This window comes from Amblyomma maculatum, chromosome 4, assembly GCF_055883805.1.
Source record: "Amblyomma maculatum isolate TAMU_Amacu chromosome 4, ASM5588380v1, whole genome shotgun sequence".
In the NCBI taxonomy this organism is placed as follows: Eukaryota; Metazoa; Arthropoda; class Arachnida; order Ixodida; family Ixodidae; genus Amblyomma; species Amblyomma maculatum.
Genome location: NC_139347.1, coordinates 3,317,830 through 3,332,647, shown reverse-complemented (window position 1 = coordinate 3,332,647; position 14,818 = coordinate 3,317,830). Strand labels below are relative to the sequence as shown.

The following is a 14,818-nucleotide window of genomic DNA, read 5'->3' as shown; positions in this document are numbered from 1 at the left end:
AACTGGATTCCAAGGGAAGGAAAGCGTAGCAGGGGGAGGCAGAAAGTTAGGTGGGCGGATGAGATTAAAAAGTTCGCAGGGGTCAAGTGGATGCAGCTAGCACAGAACCGGGTTAAGTGGAGAAATATGGGAGAGGCCTTCGCCCTGCAGTGGGTATAATCAGGCTGATGATGATGATGATGATGATATATAGTGGACACAGTTTGAAAGGGTGTTACATAACGTTCCCGATTATCCTATTTTATTTTACCAACAATTTCTGCTGGTGTATGGTGGAACGTCATTCTGCAGTATATATATATATATATATATATATATATATATATATATATATATATATATACACGTTTCTCAGCGTTTCTCTTCCCCTTTCTCCTCCCCCCCACCTTTTTTTTTTGTTTGTTTCTTGCAAGGTCCGCTGTTGATGTTTTCTTTATATTTTTTAGCGCAGCGGCGCCTTTTGTATGTGGCATACTATGCGGTCTCGCCCCACTCTCGAGTGAGCTGCGGGGGCGGGGTCGCACCTCCTCGTGTTTTTCTCCAAGCCGATGATCACAAGACTGGATATTGGAAACTTGTCTTGACGAAGGGAATAAATTAACTGTTAAAACGAACAGTCACGTCTGCCGTAACGCTCTACTTTATTCAGTAGACTGGTCCATTGAAACCTATATGTTTCAATGGGCCAGTCTACTGAATAAAGTAGAGCGTTACGGCAGACGTGACGGTTCGTTTTAACAGTTTATTCCCTTCTTCAAGACAAGATTCCAATATCCAGTCTTGTATATTTGACTGATCTGTATATATATATATATATATATATATATATATATATATATATATATATATATATATATATATATATATATATATATATATATATATATATATATATATATATATATATATAGCCATTTCCCAAGCGGTCGCAGTTGCACCCACCAAGAAGAATTTGGTACGAAACTATAATATTGCACAAACTGACGCTGGCAGTGTTTTTGTACCGGGTCCATTCAATAAATCGATAATGTAAAAAAATGAATACATCGTCCGATTACACTTGCAGGTTGCCCTTCTGCGCTGCCGCCGCATTTTGTCCTTTCCCGCGCCTAAATTGAGATCTTTCGTTCTACATCCCTCTGCCCAGAACCTATCTCTGCAAGCGTAGAGCCTACCACGCAGCAAGTGGACGCTGGTAGGAGCGCCAACCTGACTTGCCGTGTAGCTGGTCGGCCAGTGGAAGGAGTCCTCTGGATGCACGACGGCCTGGCCCTCTTCCCTTCCGGCCCTTCTTCCAAAGGCGGTGACATAGATTCAGCTTCAAAAAGCGGTGACAACCTCGGCGTCATCGGCTCCTCGAGGGTGGCCCTTCTCTCTCGTAACGTACTGCGCATCGCACCCCTAGAGCGCCGTGACAGCGGCATGTATCAGTGCATCGCCTTCAACCGTCACGACTCTGCACAGGGTACCGCAGAGATCGCTGTTAAAGGTACGGGTTCTGTTTACTTTATAACTGCAGGTTTGTACCTGAAAAGGTGGTTCACATAAAGAGAGCAATCAAGGTGCCCTGCGTTTTGCTATGAATGTTATTTATGATAGCTTTATCAGGCACGCGGTATTTTTCTCAGAAAAAAAAACATATACCACGAGAGGTGGAAAGCACCTGTTTTTGAAACGTTGCAAGTTTGGAGCCCTGCTGCATACACATTAGCAGTTCGCACCAAATCAGTATTTTCAATAAAGGTATGAAAGTTGTGCCTCGAAAGAACCTGCATGAAAAATTGTTTTGCTTCGGCTTTTTATTGTGAAAACCAGGAACTTTGCTTGAGGAGTTGCACTCGAAAGAAGTCGAATCTTGATATATTGATGCCTTGAGAAAAAAAGTTTTGTTCTGTGATTTTGTTTTTGATTTTTGGTAAATTGATATTTGGTAGGAATAAAAAAGAGCGCCTTTGATTCCTAATCAATTGACCCAGGTCGATTCTGCTTAGGTTTTCAGTATAAGGTGCAATAGGCGTTGCACATACGTGTTTAAAACTGTAAAACTAAATACAGAACTTAGTTTATATTCATTACAATTGCTTAAAGCTGCCTGTCTCGAAAAAGGAACATTCAGAAACTGCAATAAAAACTGGCTGTAATTGGGTACATTCAATACTATGCAGAGATCATGCTCATATGCTACGCTTTATGCTCGTTCTTTGCCGTAGTCTGAACTTTAAAACTAGCACTTTGTTATCGCACGTGTCTAACACTCCTTTAAACCACTCGCAAATATTGCCGGTCATAGTTTTAGCTGGGTAGCCTGCGCCGTTGTAGTTTAGGCAAGACCTCAATACTGCCGTTGCTGATGTCAACTTCTCTTTAGTGAGTTGTTCCCGCCACAAGGAAGCTTCATGCTTCGCAGACGCACCATAGCTGCAGATGCGATCCCCCATTTGATGGCATGCCCCACGCACGAGGACCTTGCCTACCACTGCCATTTTTTTCACACAGCAAGGCATCTCTTTCCTAAATGCCTAAAAGTTCTGTCGGTACGGTGAACATTAATTCAGAGAGCGCGAACTTAGGAGAGCGAGGATGCTGCCGGATTTCGAGTTATCGTGTACTTTTCCAGACTGAGTTGACGGCGGGATCCCGTTGTGTACCCTCGCATATTGTCTGGCCTAGGAAATGCACACGACAAGAATACGCGGCCTCTCCGCTCATACGGGCATCCACCAAAGAAGTAAAACATCTGAAAAAAATTTGTTGTGTATACAAGAACATCTTTAACATTGTTTATTTTCAATTAGAAAGAGAAAAATATCTTAAAAATAAAACCGCACAGCATCGTTAAGCACATTTATTTTGTAGCACATGAAGAAGTACAAAATTATATTTTGATTCCAAAACTAAGGGCCTACTGTTGATAGAAAGCGTTACATAAATTTTATTCTTCACTGCTAGTTAGAGAAGTGTTTCAAGTCCAGTTTTGGCAACGTTGAAGATCGGGTGCATTTAATAGTGCCCTCTCTCGCAAGGCAATTGTACGCTTTCCTGTGCGCATTACCCAACTGCGACAAGCTCGTTTCATATGAAGGAGGCGAAGGGGAATTAGCAGTTAGCCACTTGCGATGACGTCGGTAGATTGTTGCTTCTTATAAAGGCCTTACACTCATATGTGGTTCTAGATGTTTAGCATACTCCAAAACCAAGAATTTACCAAAAATATCGTTACGTACTGAGTACGTAACAGTTGTTGCGTGACTCGCAGCGCTTTAGACTACCAAAAAAACACCCCCGTTACGTACTGAGTACGTAACAATATTATTAGTTGCGTGAACAGACCATGTCACAGAGTGTGTGAGTAGATCCTCTCATCAGAGCGTGTCCGCGCAAGGTAACTATTACAATAATACCAAGGTTGCTGTGTATTCTAATTAAAATATGGCCACCTCAATAGTGACCTCAAAATTTGGTCCCTAGATCCCTCAAATTTTTCTTCCTAAGTTTTGAAGTATGGTTCAATTCAGTGGTCACCCTTTGACCTTCGAAACTTGACTTCATCAGAATTACCCCACAATGGAGGTCTAAGCTAATTCGCGTATGGTGAATTGAAGGGGTGACCTCCAAATTGGGATGGGCGACAACAAATGTTGGCCCCATTGGATCTCAGAAACTCGAGTTCATGCGAATATCCAAAACCGGTGTCTAACCTAATTTTAGTATGGTCAGTTCCGTGCAGACTTAAAAATTAAATTGGGGCACCACCATTTTGGGCTCCTCTGGACAGTCAACATTTTACTTCATCTGAATTGGGCAAAAAATGATGTATCAAATAATTTGAGTAGGGCCAACTCAATGGTTGCTTGCATATTGGCTGGGCTACCTCCAAGCCACTCCAAAATTTTATCCTTGACGCCCTAAATTTGACTTCATGCAAATTTGACTATTCGAGCCGGCAACCAAATAAGTGACCGTACAGAGCAAATCCTTTCGCATTTTTGCACGTAAGGAGGCTTAAGTTATATAAGTAACGCGGCTAACACAGACTTTAAGAATCGATATCAAATCTGTGAGCTACCTTACTATGAATCACAAAGGACTAAATCTTTGGGCGGGTGTTTTCAGCCACAGGACAAGGCAAGGGTGCTTGCAGGAATTTTCTGGGCTAGTGCAACCTTGGGTAACATTGCACTCGCGGAAAATTGAATGTGAGGCCATATACCCTACTAAATGCTTCGTAGGGCACTTGAAGAAATCATCGAAGAATGTAAGCATTTCAAAGCTTCCGCGGAACACTCTGCACCCATTTTTCCAAAAAGGCTTGGTTTGGTTTGTGGAATTTAACGTCCCAAAGCGACTCAGGCTATGAGAGACATCGTAGTGGAGGACTCCGGAAATTAAAACCCTCTGGGTGTTCTTTAAAGTGCACTGACATCGAACAGCACACGGGTGCCTTGCTTATCGACTCCATGGAAAAGCGGCCGCCTAGGACGGGATTCGATTCCGCCTCCTTGGGCACAGTAGTAGAACGCCCGTAACAAGTACGCCACCCCAGTGAGGCTGCCCAGAAAGGATAAGGAACAACGAGAAACGGGAAATAATGCGTGAAATTTTTATAGTCCACATGAGGGATTCTGTTCAATTAAGGGAAAACAACAGCATTAATGGGGATTATTAAAATATTTCAAGGTGGAAGATATTGCAATGCAGTTGTATGCCCGTATTCTGAACAACACTCGGCTGAAATATCATAAGAAACGACTATCTTCTGTTTATTATTGCGGCTTTAGAGAACTGTGGTTTGGAAACCGAGCATCATCCTGTATGTATTTTCCTCGTTTCGCTGACTCCCAATCTTTAAATTGTTTCCTTGAGATCATAAGGCAGTTACTGGAGTGAGCAAAAGTAACAGACTTCCGCTCGAACTTCCGAACCATGCCACACCGCAACGTGGAAGGGGCGCCTCCTTGAGGTGCAGCGCGTTTGTATTTTCGGGTGAGAAGAAGAGTCTCTATTTTTTCCAGCATAGCACATCAATGCACATTGCAAAGATCGTATTCGGAAAGATGTAAGCATTTATGTAATAACTGAGAAATGGTAGATCTTTTATGTCGGTTGCATATCAGTGCACCTCACGTTGATAACTTTATAAGGCACGAAACAGGTATGCCGTATTTTTTTCTGTTTCGGAGAAACTGCGGGAAATAGCAAAAGTATTCCCAAATTTAAGCCAATATGAGCCCCGCTGATGAGCACATTGAAAAATTTATATTCAGTGAAAAGGCTTTTCTCATTGGATAAAATAAAGTGTAATACGTATATTGGTACTATTTGAATTTCCGGCATTCCCTCATGAAACGTAAAGATATGAACACCATTTTGTAGATATTTGGTGATCGTAATGTATTGCACCAATTTACAATAAATTTGAAGGATTATTCTTTGAATGTTTTTTAAATAACGAAGATGGTTTTCTTTAGCTCAGATTGACGCATTTGAATTTATCCAGCTTGTGAAGCGCTGTGGAGACAGCAATTATCAGTCTCGAGCTAGCCAACTTTCTTCAGGAGAAACATTGAATGGCCGAATACTTAGAAACATATTAAGAGGAAATATCTAATTGTATCTAACTGGAAGGGCTGAAAATAAAGTTTTTCTCTTTCAAGTGCAAAGCTTGATGAGCGGCTCATGATTTCGTCCCCCAAATCTTCAATAGCTAACCTAACTTTTTAGGGTAAAAAATACATACATGTATTGAACAAATACATATGCATCATGAGGCTCTCGGTCAGTCCGTGCAGCTGTGCTCCAAAATTCCAGATTTCAGAAATGCAAAAACAACGTATTCCGCCTCTGTATATAACATTTTTTTTTCGAAAACATACAGCGTATATTGCCTAGCTGAGGGTGATTTATTCTTACTTACGAACGAGCACACCACATGCAACATTGCATTCAAAACCGGCAATGGTAACGGGCCCTTAATTACCATCACTATATGTACACATCTATAAGAGTTCTCATAAGGAAGCTAGAGTAATCGTGCCGTTTTTATGTTACCTGGATAAATAACGTTCACATGCATTGTAGGCAGGTGTGACCAAGCATTGAGGGGCGTAGTTAGGACGTGTTTTCTTCACGATGTGCCATCTGAATTCACATTCTGAAGTGCTGAGTAATGCGAAGTGAAGCTCCGGGGCATGTAGAGGGCGGAGTGTGGGATTGACAGCGCGCGGCATTATGTTGAGAGTAAGGAGCCGGTATATTCAACGATGTTGTGACCAAAATAACTTAGAGGAAATATATATGTGTCTTATTTTCAGAGCGACACGGGCTAGTTCTCGCACGCATTCATAACCCAAACCAACTCCTGCAGTGTCTTATGGTGAACAAGAATGAAAAATGGCACCCCAGTCTTTTTTTGTTAACTTCTATACTTTAGAGACAGGTGAGACGATGGGCGCTTTATATTTTTCCTTTGTCTGAAGCGCTCAATTGCAGCTATTTTTATTTTCTTGAGGAAACGAACAGTGATCTGGGACATCATGCATGGAGGGTAATTAAAGAAATATGTAGCATTCGAACATGGGAGCAAAGGTGACAACAACAACAACAAATACATCCCCTCTTGCAATGAATTTCTTTGAAACTTGTCATCCTTTTGCTTTTCATAAACTCCTCAATACCTACGTATTGATGGTCAGTTACCGACTTGCGCGTCCTAATCAGAGAGAAAAAAAAATTAAGGCGCTTATCAATGCCTGGTGTAGTTTCTTTTTGCCGCGTATACAGTTCCAAATATGCGCGGCTCTAAAGCACTCGGCTTCATAAAACCCCTGCTGCCTCTTTGAAAGAGAAAATATGGTGTTGCGGCACGACATCGCGAAGCGGGCACTAATGTGTTCGCTTAGTGGCCTCTTTAGAAAGCGAGCTGGCGAGCGCGTTTCTTTTCTTTTTTTTCTTTTTTTTTTAGAACAATGAGAACAGTGAGAGGAACGTAGCTTAGGTTCTACTATGGTGCTTAGGTAATTGAATTTTCAGTTTGCGATACAAAACCGGCTTTGTTTCCAGCCATGTGTTCCGCTTTGCATTCCTATATCTCGCTTATGTTTACCTCCGCTGAGCTGTGCGAGCTGGAAAACAAGTTGAGCGTAACCCTGGAGCAGTTAAGAGTTAGGCTTTCGTTATTTACCGATATTTTACTGTCTAGCAGAACGCTCAGTAAGTTGACAGAAACCTCACCACGTCTTTTAGGAAAGTAAAAAAAAGCTCACGGAGAAATAAACTACCTGTTTTTCTTCGTTACTGTCTATGTGCGCTTTGTTTTGAGTGTCAGTGGCGACGGCTTGGAAAACGTAATGTTATATTCGGGCACACTTGGCGCAAAGGGCGTCTTTAAATGTGCCACGTAGTTCGATTGCGCGCCTTTCGGTTTGCATAGACGTTGCAGATATTTTGCTTCATTTGCTTCGTCAGCGTCCCTTGAACTTGACTCGAACCTTGTCTAGTGAGAATGCTTGCTATCCTTGCAGAGTGGATGTCCAGAACAACCGGAATGACGCGAACAGGCAGTTGTCACCATCTTGGCAGCAAAATCGGGGCGTCTTGAAAATCCGCGACAGACATTAGGCGAGAAAACCCGGTGTAACCAAGAAAAGTGTTTCAGGCATTACAGGTTCATTGTCGGTTCCGTGATAAAAAAATATACCGTAAAACTCTAGCGGTATGATTTTAATCTGTTTTTGCAGAAATCGATCTCGTAAGTAGGGACTATATTCAGCTGCGCAGGAAGAGGATGCGCTTCGGCTCCGTAGCTTTGGCTCCATTGCCAAGAAAACGTGTCCCCGAGTATAGGAAATATGTGTTGATCCTATCGTAGGGTATTTGAAGACAGTGCATTACTTTTTGAAGCAAATACCTATTTGGCTGCACGTATTCCTGCTAAGAGTAAGGTATATCAGTTTGGCGGCAAATTAGTATTCACACAGCTATGTAATGCTGGAAACTAATGATTGACAACGACGACTCCGCATCACTTTACTTCACCAGGACTCACTTAATTGTAGCTGAAATTAAGCAACATAATTGCGTGCTTGTCTTTTGCCTCCATCAAAACGCAGCCTTGACTATTGGGATTTAACCCGAAGGATCTGCAAATAAACGCCAATGGCACGGAGCCACAATGATCGGTGAAAGCGAATTGTGTTGCCGTGAGGCGAGTCAGGCGATACTAAGGAATGGATTAATTAATGGCATTCTTTCTTTTTTTACTACAAACAGCGAGATTTTTCACAGCACGCACAGAAAGCCATGCAAGTTGCTTTGTATTCAGGAATTGTTTCAAAAAATAACGAATTACCATAGATGAAATATTAGTACCATTGCGATATTGTATGATAGTCGTGTCAACATATGTGTTACCTTGTTGGCCGAAACTAGCTGAAAAATCTTGCTATCTGTCGCTTCCTAAAAATACTAGTAATGCAATTTTCGCTGCAATAATCCGCCGTACTTTCAGAAGACATTAGCTTACGATACGCAACTTTGCGCATTAAGCGTCACAACCCAGTGGCCATCATAGGAATCTGAGGACATGATTTCGAGTCATTGAAGCGCATGGGCACACAGCTATTTGCCGGTGAAATTCCATAACTAGAAGGGCAAGTTCAAAAGCTTGGTGTCAGAAGAGAAAATAGATCATTCAATCTGGTTCTTAGATTGGCACACGAAGAACGCGCGGCACCCAAAATGTGTGAAAAGCTGCCATTTTGTTTTTGGGCTAGCCCCTCCACCATTTCTGTCATCTTAGGTGAAATTCGCATTGTGCGTCTAAAATTCAGTCACAGGATTTCCAAAGTATTCCACAATCGGCTAGCGATCTTCTCACGGAATTCGCTCGGGCTGTCGAGATATCTTAGCTACCGATGACAATGCGCCGATAGATAACACGTTAATCTGAAATGAGAATTGTTTTCAGTGCTCGGGCTCTGAATTGCCAATACCGCTCACTGCTTTCACTTTAGGGATGCCCATCGATTCAAAAAGTTTATAAGTGGCTGTGCCAGTTCATGGAGCCTTCCAAAGGCGGCAGAGGAAAGTTTCGCATAGAGGACCTTTGAAAAGGCGAGAACACAAAGTTGTGTAGGCATCATAACTGTGAACATTACGCGAAATTTTGGTACCACAAATGTCAAAATAATAAAAATTACCGGGGCAAATTCATAAAACAAAGGGGAACTATGTTCTGCGTCTTAATGTTATTGAGTGAGGTTCATTCGTTAAACCTAGAACAAAATGAAATTGTTACTTGCACATGCATAGCTCCTTGCATGCAGCTACATAAATACTAAAAGCGGAATAGCTCCAAAAACGCAGCCTCTTAGTTGGAAAGATTGCATTTTATTTAAATATGGCAAAAGGTGTCTCCTGCACGAGGCTTATATCTTATTCCTTATGTCTGACAGAATAGGTAATTTATTATTAAATAAAAAAAAATTTACACAAGCGAGGACTTTACGCAAGTCCTCTTTGGCCGGAGTCAACAAGCGTCAATCTTACTTTTTTTCCCGCAAGATTGACGCCACCGAAAGCTGATTCCTCGCCATTTTGAATGCACAATAAGTTCAATATGATAAAAAAAACAACTATACATGTAAAATCAAACCTTAATTTTTGCAGAACAACCCATTTCCAATATGACTGCGGAATTTTCTTCTTTCTACTTTTCTGCATAACCTTCTAGATAAAAAAAAGGTTAGTTCTAAACGCCGTGGATGTCAAAGGCTAATTACTCCCTTACCCAAAGCAAAAGCTCCACCGCATTGACTTCGTGGTTACGACGCTCGACTGTTAAACCTAACGACGCGGGATCAGATGCCAGCCACGTCCGTCACTTTTAAATGAAGGCGAAAGGCAAGGCGCTCGTATATTATGAGTTGTCATTGCACGATAAAGATCCCCATGTGGTCATTTCCATGTCGCCGCTCACAGCCTGAGCCCCTCTTCGATATTAAACCCTACAAACCAAATCAAATCAAACGAAAATGAAGCTTCCTGGTGCCTCAAATTTGTAACTAAAGCGATATGATTTATTTCTAGCCATGGCTCTCTGCGTTCTATTCCGTTTGCAGAAGATGCGCCCATACTAGAACACGCCTTCGCCGAGCTCCATGTACTTCCGGGTAGCAGTGCGTCACTCAAGTGCTCTGCCTCGGGCAACCCTTTGCCTCAGATCACGTGGACCCTCGACGGTGACCCCGTTCTCGAACACTACCATGTGCGAATAGGCGACTACGTCAGTAGTGAACGGTAAGGCGTCTTAGCGACATTGTGAATGACGTGTATATCTCTGTGAGTGCCGGTGAAAATTTCTTTCATTGAACGACAAGTGCACAATTGCCTAGGCTTTGACGCTGTCACTAAGCAGGCGGTTTAAAACCCGCGATGATAGATATATGGCTTACATCGCTCTTTTGGAGCTTCATTTTCAGCAGTGGCGGATGCATAAGTTCTCCAGGTGCGTTGCTGCCCGACTGCTGTACTACGGTTGCATTTAGGCCATGAGCTTGCCGCAAATTGCACGCACAAGCCGGCCGTAACAAAACAGCAAAAAAAGGGATCTTATTCTTCGTACTTCTAGACATCTCTAAAGGTGAGATTGTCATACGTCGAGGTCTCACTCTGCGTGATTGCACCGCTAAGGGAGAATAAGGTAGGAAGAAATGTGGTGAATTGGGTGCTTCGCATTTGAGGTTTTTCACTCCATTATCACTTCTTCATCTAACGCGCGTTTTCAAAACTTTTTGAAGCTTCAACTGCCGCAATAGGCCGTCATTTTTAATAGATTGGTATCGATATTTCAAGTTGACATTTCTGTTATATTTTCTCAGCTTAGAACATTGCTCACATGTAGTTACTTTCAGGTCATAAGAACCTCGTTCCAATACTAAACCTTGCGATGGAGATTTTAAGGTGTATTTGATGTATTTTTGGTTTGTATGAATATTATGTCAGTCGTCAGTAATATAGTTCACTTTCAATTATTAATCGAGATGCAGTGATTAACAGCTGCTATTTAGACGAGGCAGTTTACGATTTAGACCGCCCATCTTGCTTCTGCAAGACGGGCGGTCCTGCCGAATTCATAGATTTGTTTCTGATGTATTCATAGCTGTGTACAACTAACGAACTTCTTGAATTATTTTGCAATTGCTACTAAATAGGGGGTTTCAGATTTCATCAAATATAGCGTAAGTATGTTTCATTCAACCTCTGGCATTACAGCAGGAAAAGAGTTTCCCCGTGGATTGTCACTTTCCTTTTGCGAACTTGCTCAAATGCTCACAACATTTTTGTTGGTTTGTCACTGTGGGTACGGTACATTTTGTTCTGGCGTGAAAAGTTTCTCATCAGCGCAAGGCACGAGAGCAGCGTTGTTTCCGTTTACCGAACGATCAATACACAGCATAACGCGCGACGCTAAGGTGCATTTAATCATTGACATCATTACACACAACAATGATATAGTGGCGCCTGGGTTTTCTGTAGATTATAGATTAGTTTTGTCACAAGCGCTCTAATATCGATCCACCGATCGATCAATAAAATTTTATTCAGACAAGACGGCAGAGGGAACATGCTAGGGTGTTGGAAAAAAGGAATAGGCGCGCTTGTCAAGTAACAGCCCCTAGACTCCTCTCCCATTTTGTATGGCATAGCACTCGGTATCTAAGCGTACAGTAAAAAGAAGTACAATATTTCTGTACAGAATTATTACATAAATGCAATAAAAACTGGCATCATCAAAAACCATGTATAAACAACCGCAATTAGGCCGAGAGATTATATCAAAGAAAAAAGCCGCACTCTTACATTTCACGTAGCGCTGAGTTATCTTCAGTCAGATCATAACGTTTGCTGGTTCTGAATGCAATATTTTGTATAGGGTTGGAAGTAGAATTATCGGCTTATTCAGGGGTTCGGACTTGGGAAACAAAAATAGAGAGAGAGCTTTCTTATGCCGGGTTTAATCCAGTTGCCGATTGCTTAAGCGGTCATAATATAGTACGTATACCAACCAAAATTTGATTCTCTCAAATCTTTACCACAACAAACTAAATCTTTTCAGGAGAAATCCTATGCTACTCCGATGGTGAAGCACCACTTTGTTTTTGAGCATACTTAATTATTTCGCAAGAAATGACCTTACGCTCAGGAATGCGCTTCATTGTAAATATTATTAGAAGCTTTAAATGCTTGTAAAACGTGCCCGTTCTCAACATAATTATAAAATGAAAGTGCAATATCTTTTATGAGGCGAACAGTTTCAGAGGACTCGAACAATGTTCTTACTTTCATATTAATTCGTATCGATTTGAGAGCGTGTTGACGAACTTTCTTGCGCCCTTATTTTACCTAATCTTGGCAGCCACTGTTACTAACTGTATTGCGAATATAAAGTCGTGCGGGAAAGAAGTCGGCGAGAAAGAAACAGCCTACAGGGAGTCATCCTCGTTGTTTGTGTACGATTGTAACAAAAAAGAGGGCCATTGTGAGCAATATAAGCCCATGGAAAGAACAGGCTGGTAAATACAGCCCATCGAAAGAACTGGCTACTAAATGCAGACCATAGAAACAACGGGCCTCCAAATGCAGCTCATGGAAAGAACAGGCTAATAAATACTGGCCATGGAAAGAACAGTCTACTAAACGCAGCCCATGGAAAGAACAGCCTTCTAAACGCAGGCCATGGAAAGAAAGACTACAAAATGCAGTCTATGGAGAGAACGGCTACAAAATTCAGCTCCTAGAAAGAACAGGCTTCTAAATACTGGTCATGGAAAGAACAGACAACTGAATGCAGCCTATAGAAGAACAGGCATCTAAACGGAGGCCATGCAAAGAACAGGCTGCTAAATGCAGGCCATGGAAGAACGGCTACTAAATGCAGCCTATGGAAAAAACAGGCAACTAAACGCAGGCCATGCAAAGAACAGGCTACTAAATGCAGGCCATGGAAGAACGGCTACTAAATGTAGGCTATGGAAAGAACAGGCATCTAAACGCAGGCCATGGAAGAACGACTGCTAAATGCATGCTATGGAAAGAACAGGCTGCTAAATGCAGGCCATGGAAGAACGGCTACTAAATGCAGGCTATGGAAACAACAGGCATCTAAACGCAGGCCATGCAAAGAACAGGCTACTAAATGCAGGATATGGAAAGAACAGGCTGCTAAATGCAGACCATGGAAGAATGGCTACTAAATGCAGCCTATGGAAAGAACAGGCTACTAAATGCAGGCCATGCAAAGAACAGACTACTAAATGCAGGATATGGAAAGAACAGGCTGCTAAACGCAGGCCATGGAAGAAGGGCTACTTAATGCAGCCTATGGAAAGAACAGGCAACTAAACGCAGGCCATGCAAAGAACAGGCTACTAAATGCAGGCCATGGAAGAACGGCTACTAAATGCAGGCTATAGAAAGAACAGGCTTCTAAATGCAGGCCATGGAAGAACGGCTACTAAATGCAGGCTATGGAAACAACAGGCATCTAAACGCAGGCCATGCAAAGAACAGGCTGCTAAATGCAGGATATGGAAAGAGCAGGCTGCTAAATGCAGGCCATGGAAGAACGGCTACTAAATGCAGGCTATGGAAAGAACAGGCTGCTAAATGCAGGCCATGGAAAAAACAGGCTGCTAAATGCAGGCCATGGAAGAACGGCTACTAAATGCAGGCTATGAAAAGAACAGGCATCTAAACGCAGGCCATGCAAAGAACAGGCTACTAAATGCAGGCCATGGAAGAACGGCTACTAAATGCAGGCTATGGAAAGAACAGGCATCTAAACGCAGGCCATGCAAAGAACAGGCTACTAAATGCAGGCCATGGAAGAACGGCTACTAAATGCAGGCTATGGAATGAACAGGCTGCTAAATGCAGGCCATGGAAGAACGGCTACTAAGTGCAGGCTATGGAAACAACAGGCATCTAAACGCAGGCCATGCAAAGAACAGGCTACTAAATGCAGGATATGGAAAGAACAGGCTGCTAAATGCAGGCCACGGAAGAATGGCTACTAAATGCTGGCTATGGAAAGAACAGGCATCTAAACGCAGGCCATGCAAAGAACAGGCTTCTTAATGCAGGCCATGGAAGAACGGTTACTAAATGCAGGCTATGGAAAGAACAGGCATCTAAACGCAGGCCATGCAAAGAACCGGCTACTAAATGCAGGATATGGAAACAACAGGCTGCTAAATGCAGGCCATGGAAGAATGGCTACTAAATGCTGGCTATGGAAGGAACAGGCATCTAAACGCAGGCCATGCAAAGAACAGGCTTCTTAATGCAGGCCACGGAAGAACGCTTACTAAATGCAGGATATGGAAAGAACAGGCTGCTAAATGCAGGCCATGGAAGAATGGCTACTAAATGCTGGCTATGGAAAGAACAGGCATCTAAACGCAGGCCATGCAAGGAACAGGCTTCTTAATGCAGGCCATGGAAGAACGGCTACTAAATGCAGGCTATGGAAAGAACAGGCTGCTAAATGCAGGCCATGGAAGAACGGCTACTAAATTCAGGCTATGGAAAGAACAGGCTGCTGAATGCAGGCCATGGAAGAACAGCTACTAAATGCAGGCTATGGGAAGAACAGGCTGATAAATGCAGGCCATGGAAGAACGGCTACTAAATGCAGGCTATGGAAAGAACAGGCATCTAAACGGAGGCCATGCAAAGAACAGGCTGCTAAATGCAGGCCATGGAAGAACGGCTACTATATGTGGGCTATGGAAAGAACAGGCATCTAAACGCAGGCCAT

The 14,818-nt window shown here is 42.5% G+C and overlaps 1 protein-coding gene across 1 annotated transcript in view; it reads left to right on the top strand.

Moving 5' to 3' along the window:
• LOC146190218 (cell adhesion molecule Dscam1-like) overlaps nt 1-14,818 on the top strand; it is a 175,672-nt gene that overhangs the window by 49,280 nt on the left and 111,574 nt on the right. Inside the window, exons 4-5 of the mRNA XM_084600681.1 lie at nt 1,148-1,489; nt 10,119-10,296. Of these exons, the coding sequence (XP_084456807.1) occupies nt 1,148-1,489; nt 10,119-10,296 (520 nt within the window). The remainder of the gene's footprint in view (nt 1-1,147; nt 1,490-10,118; nt 10,297-14,818) is intronic.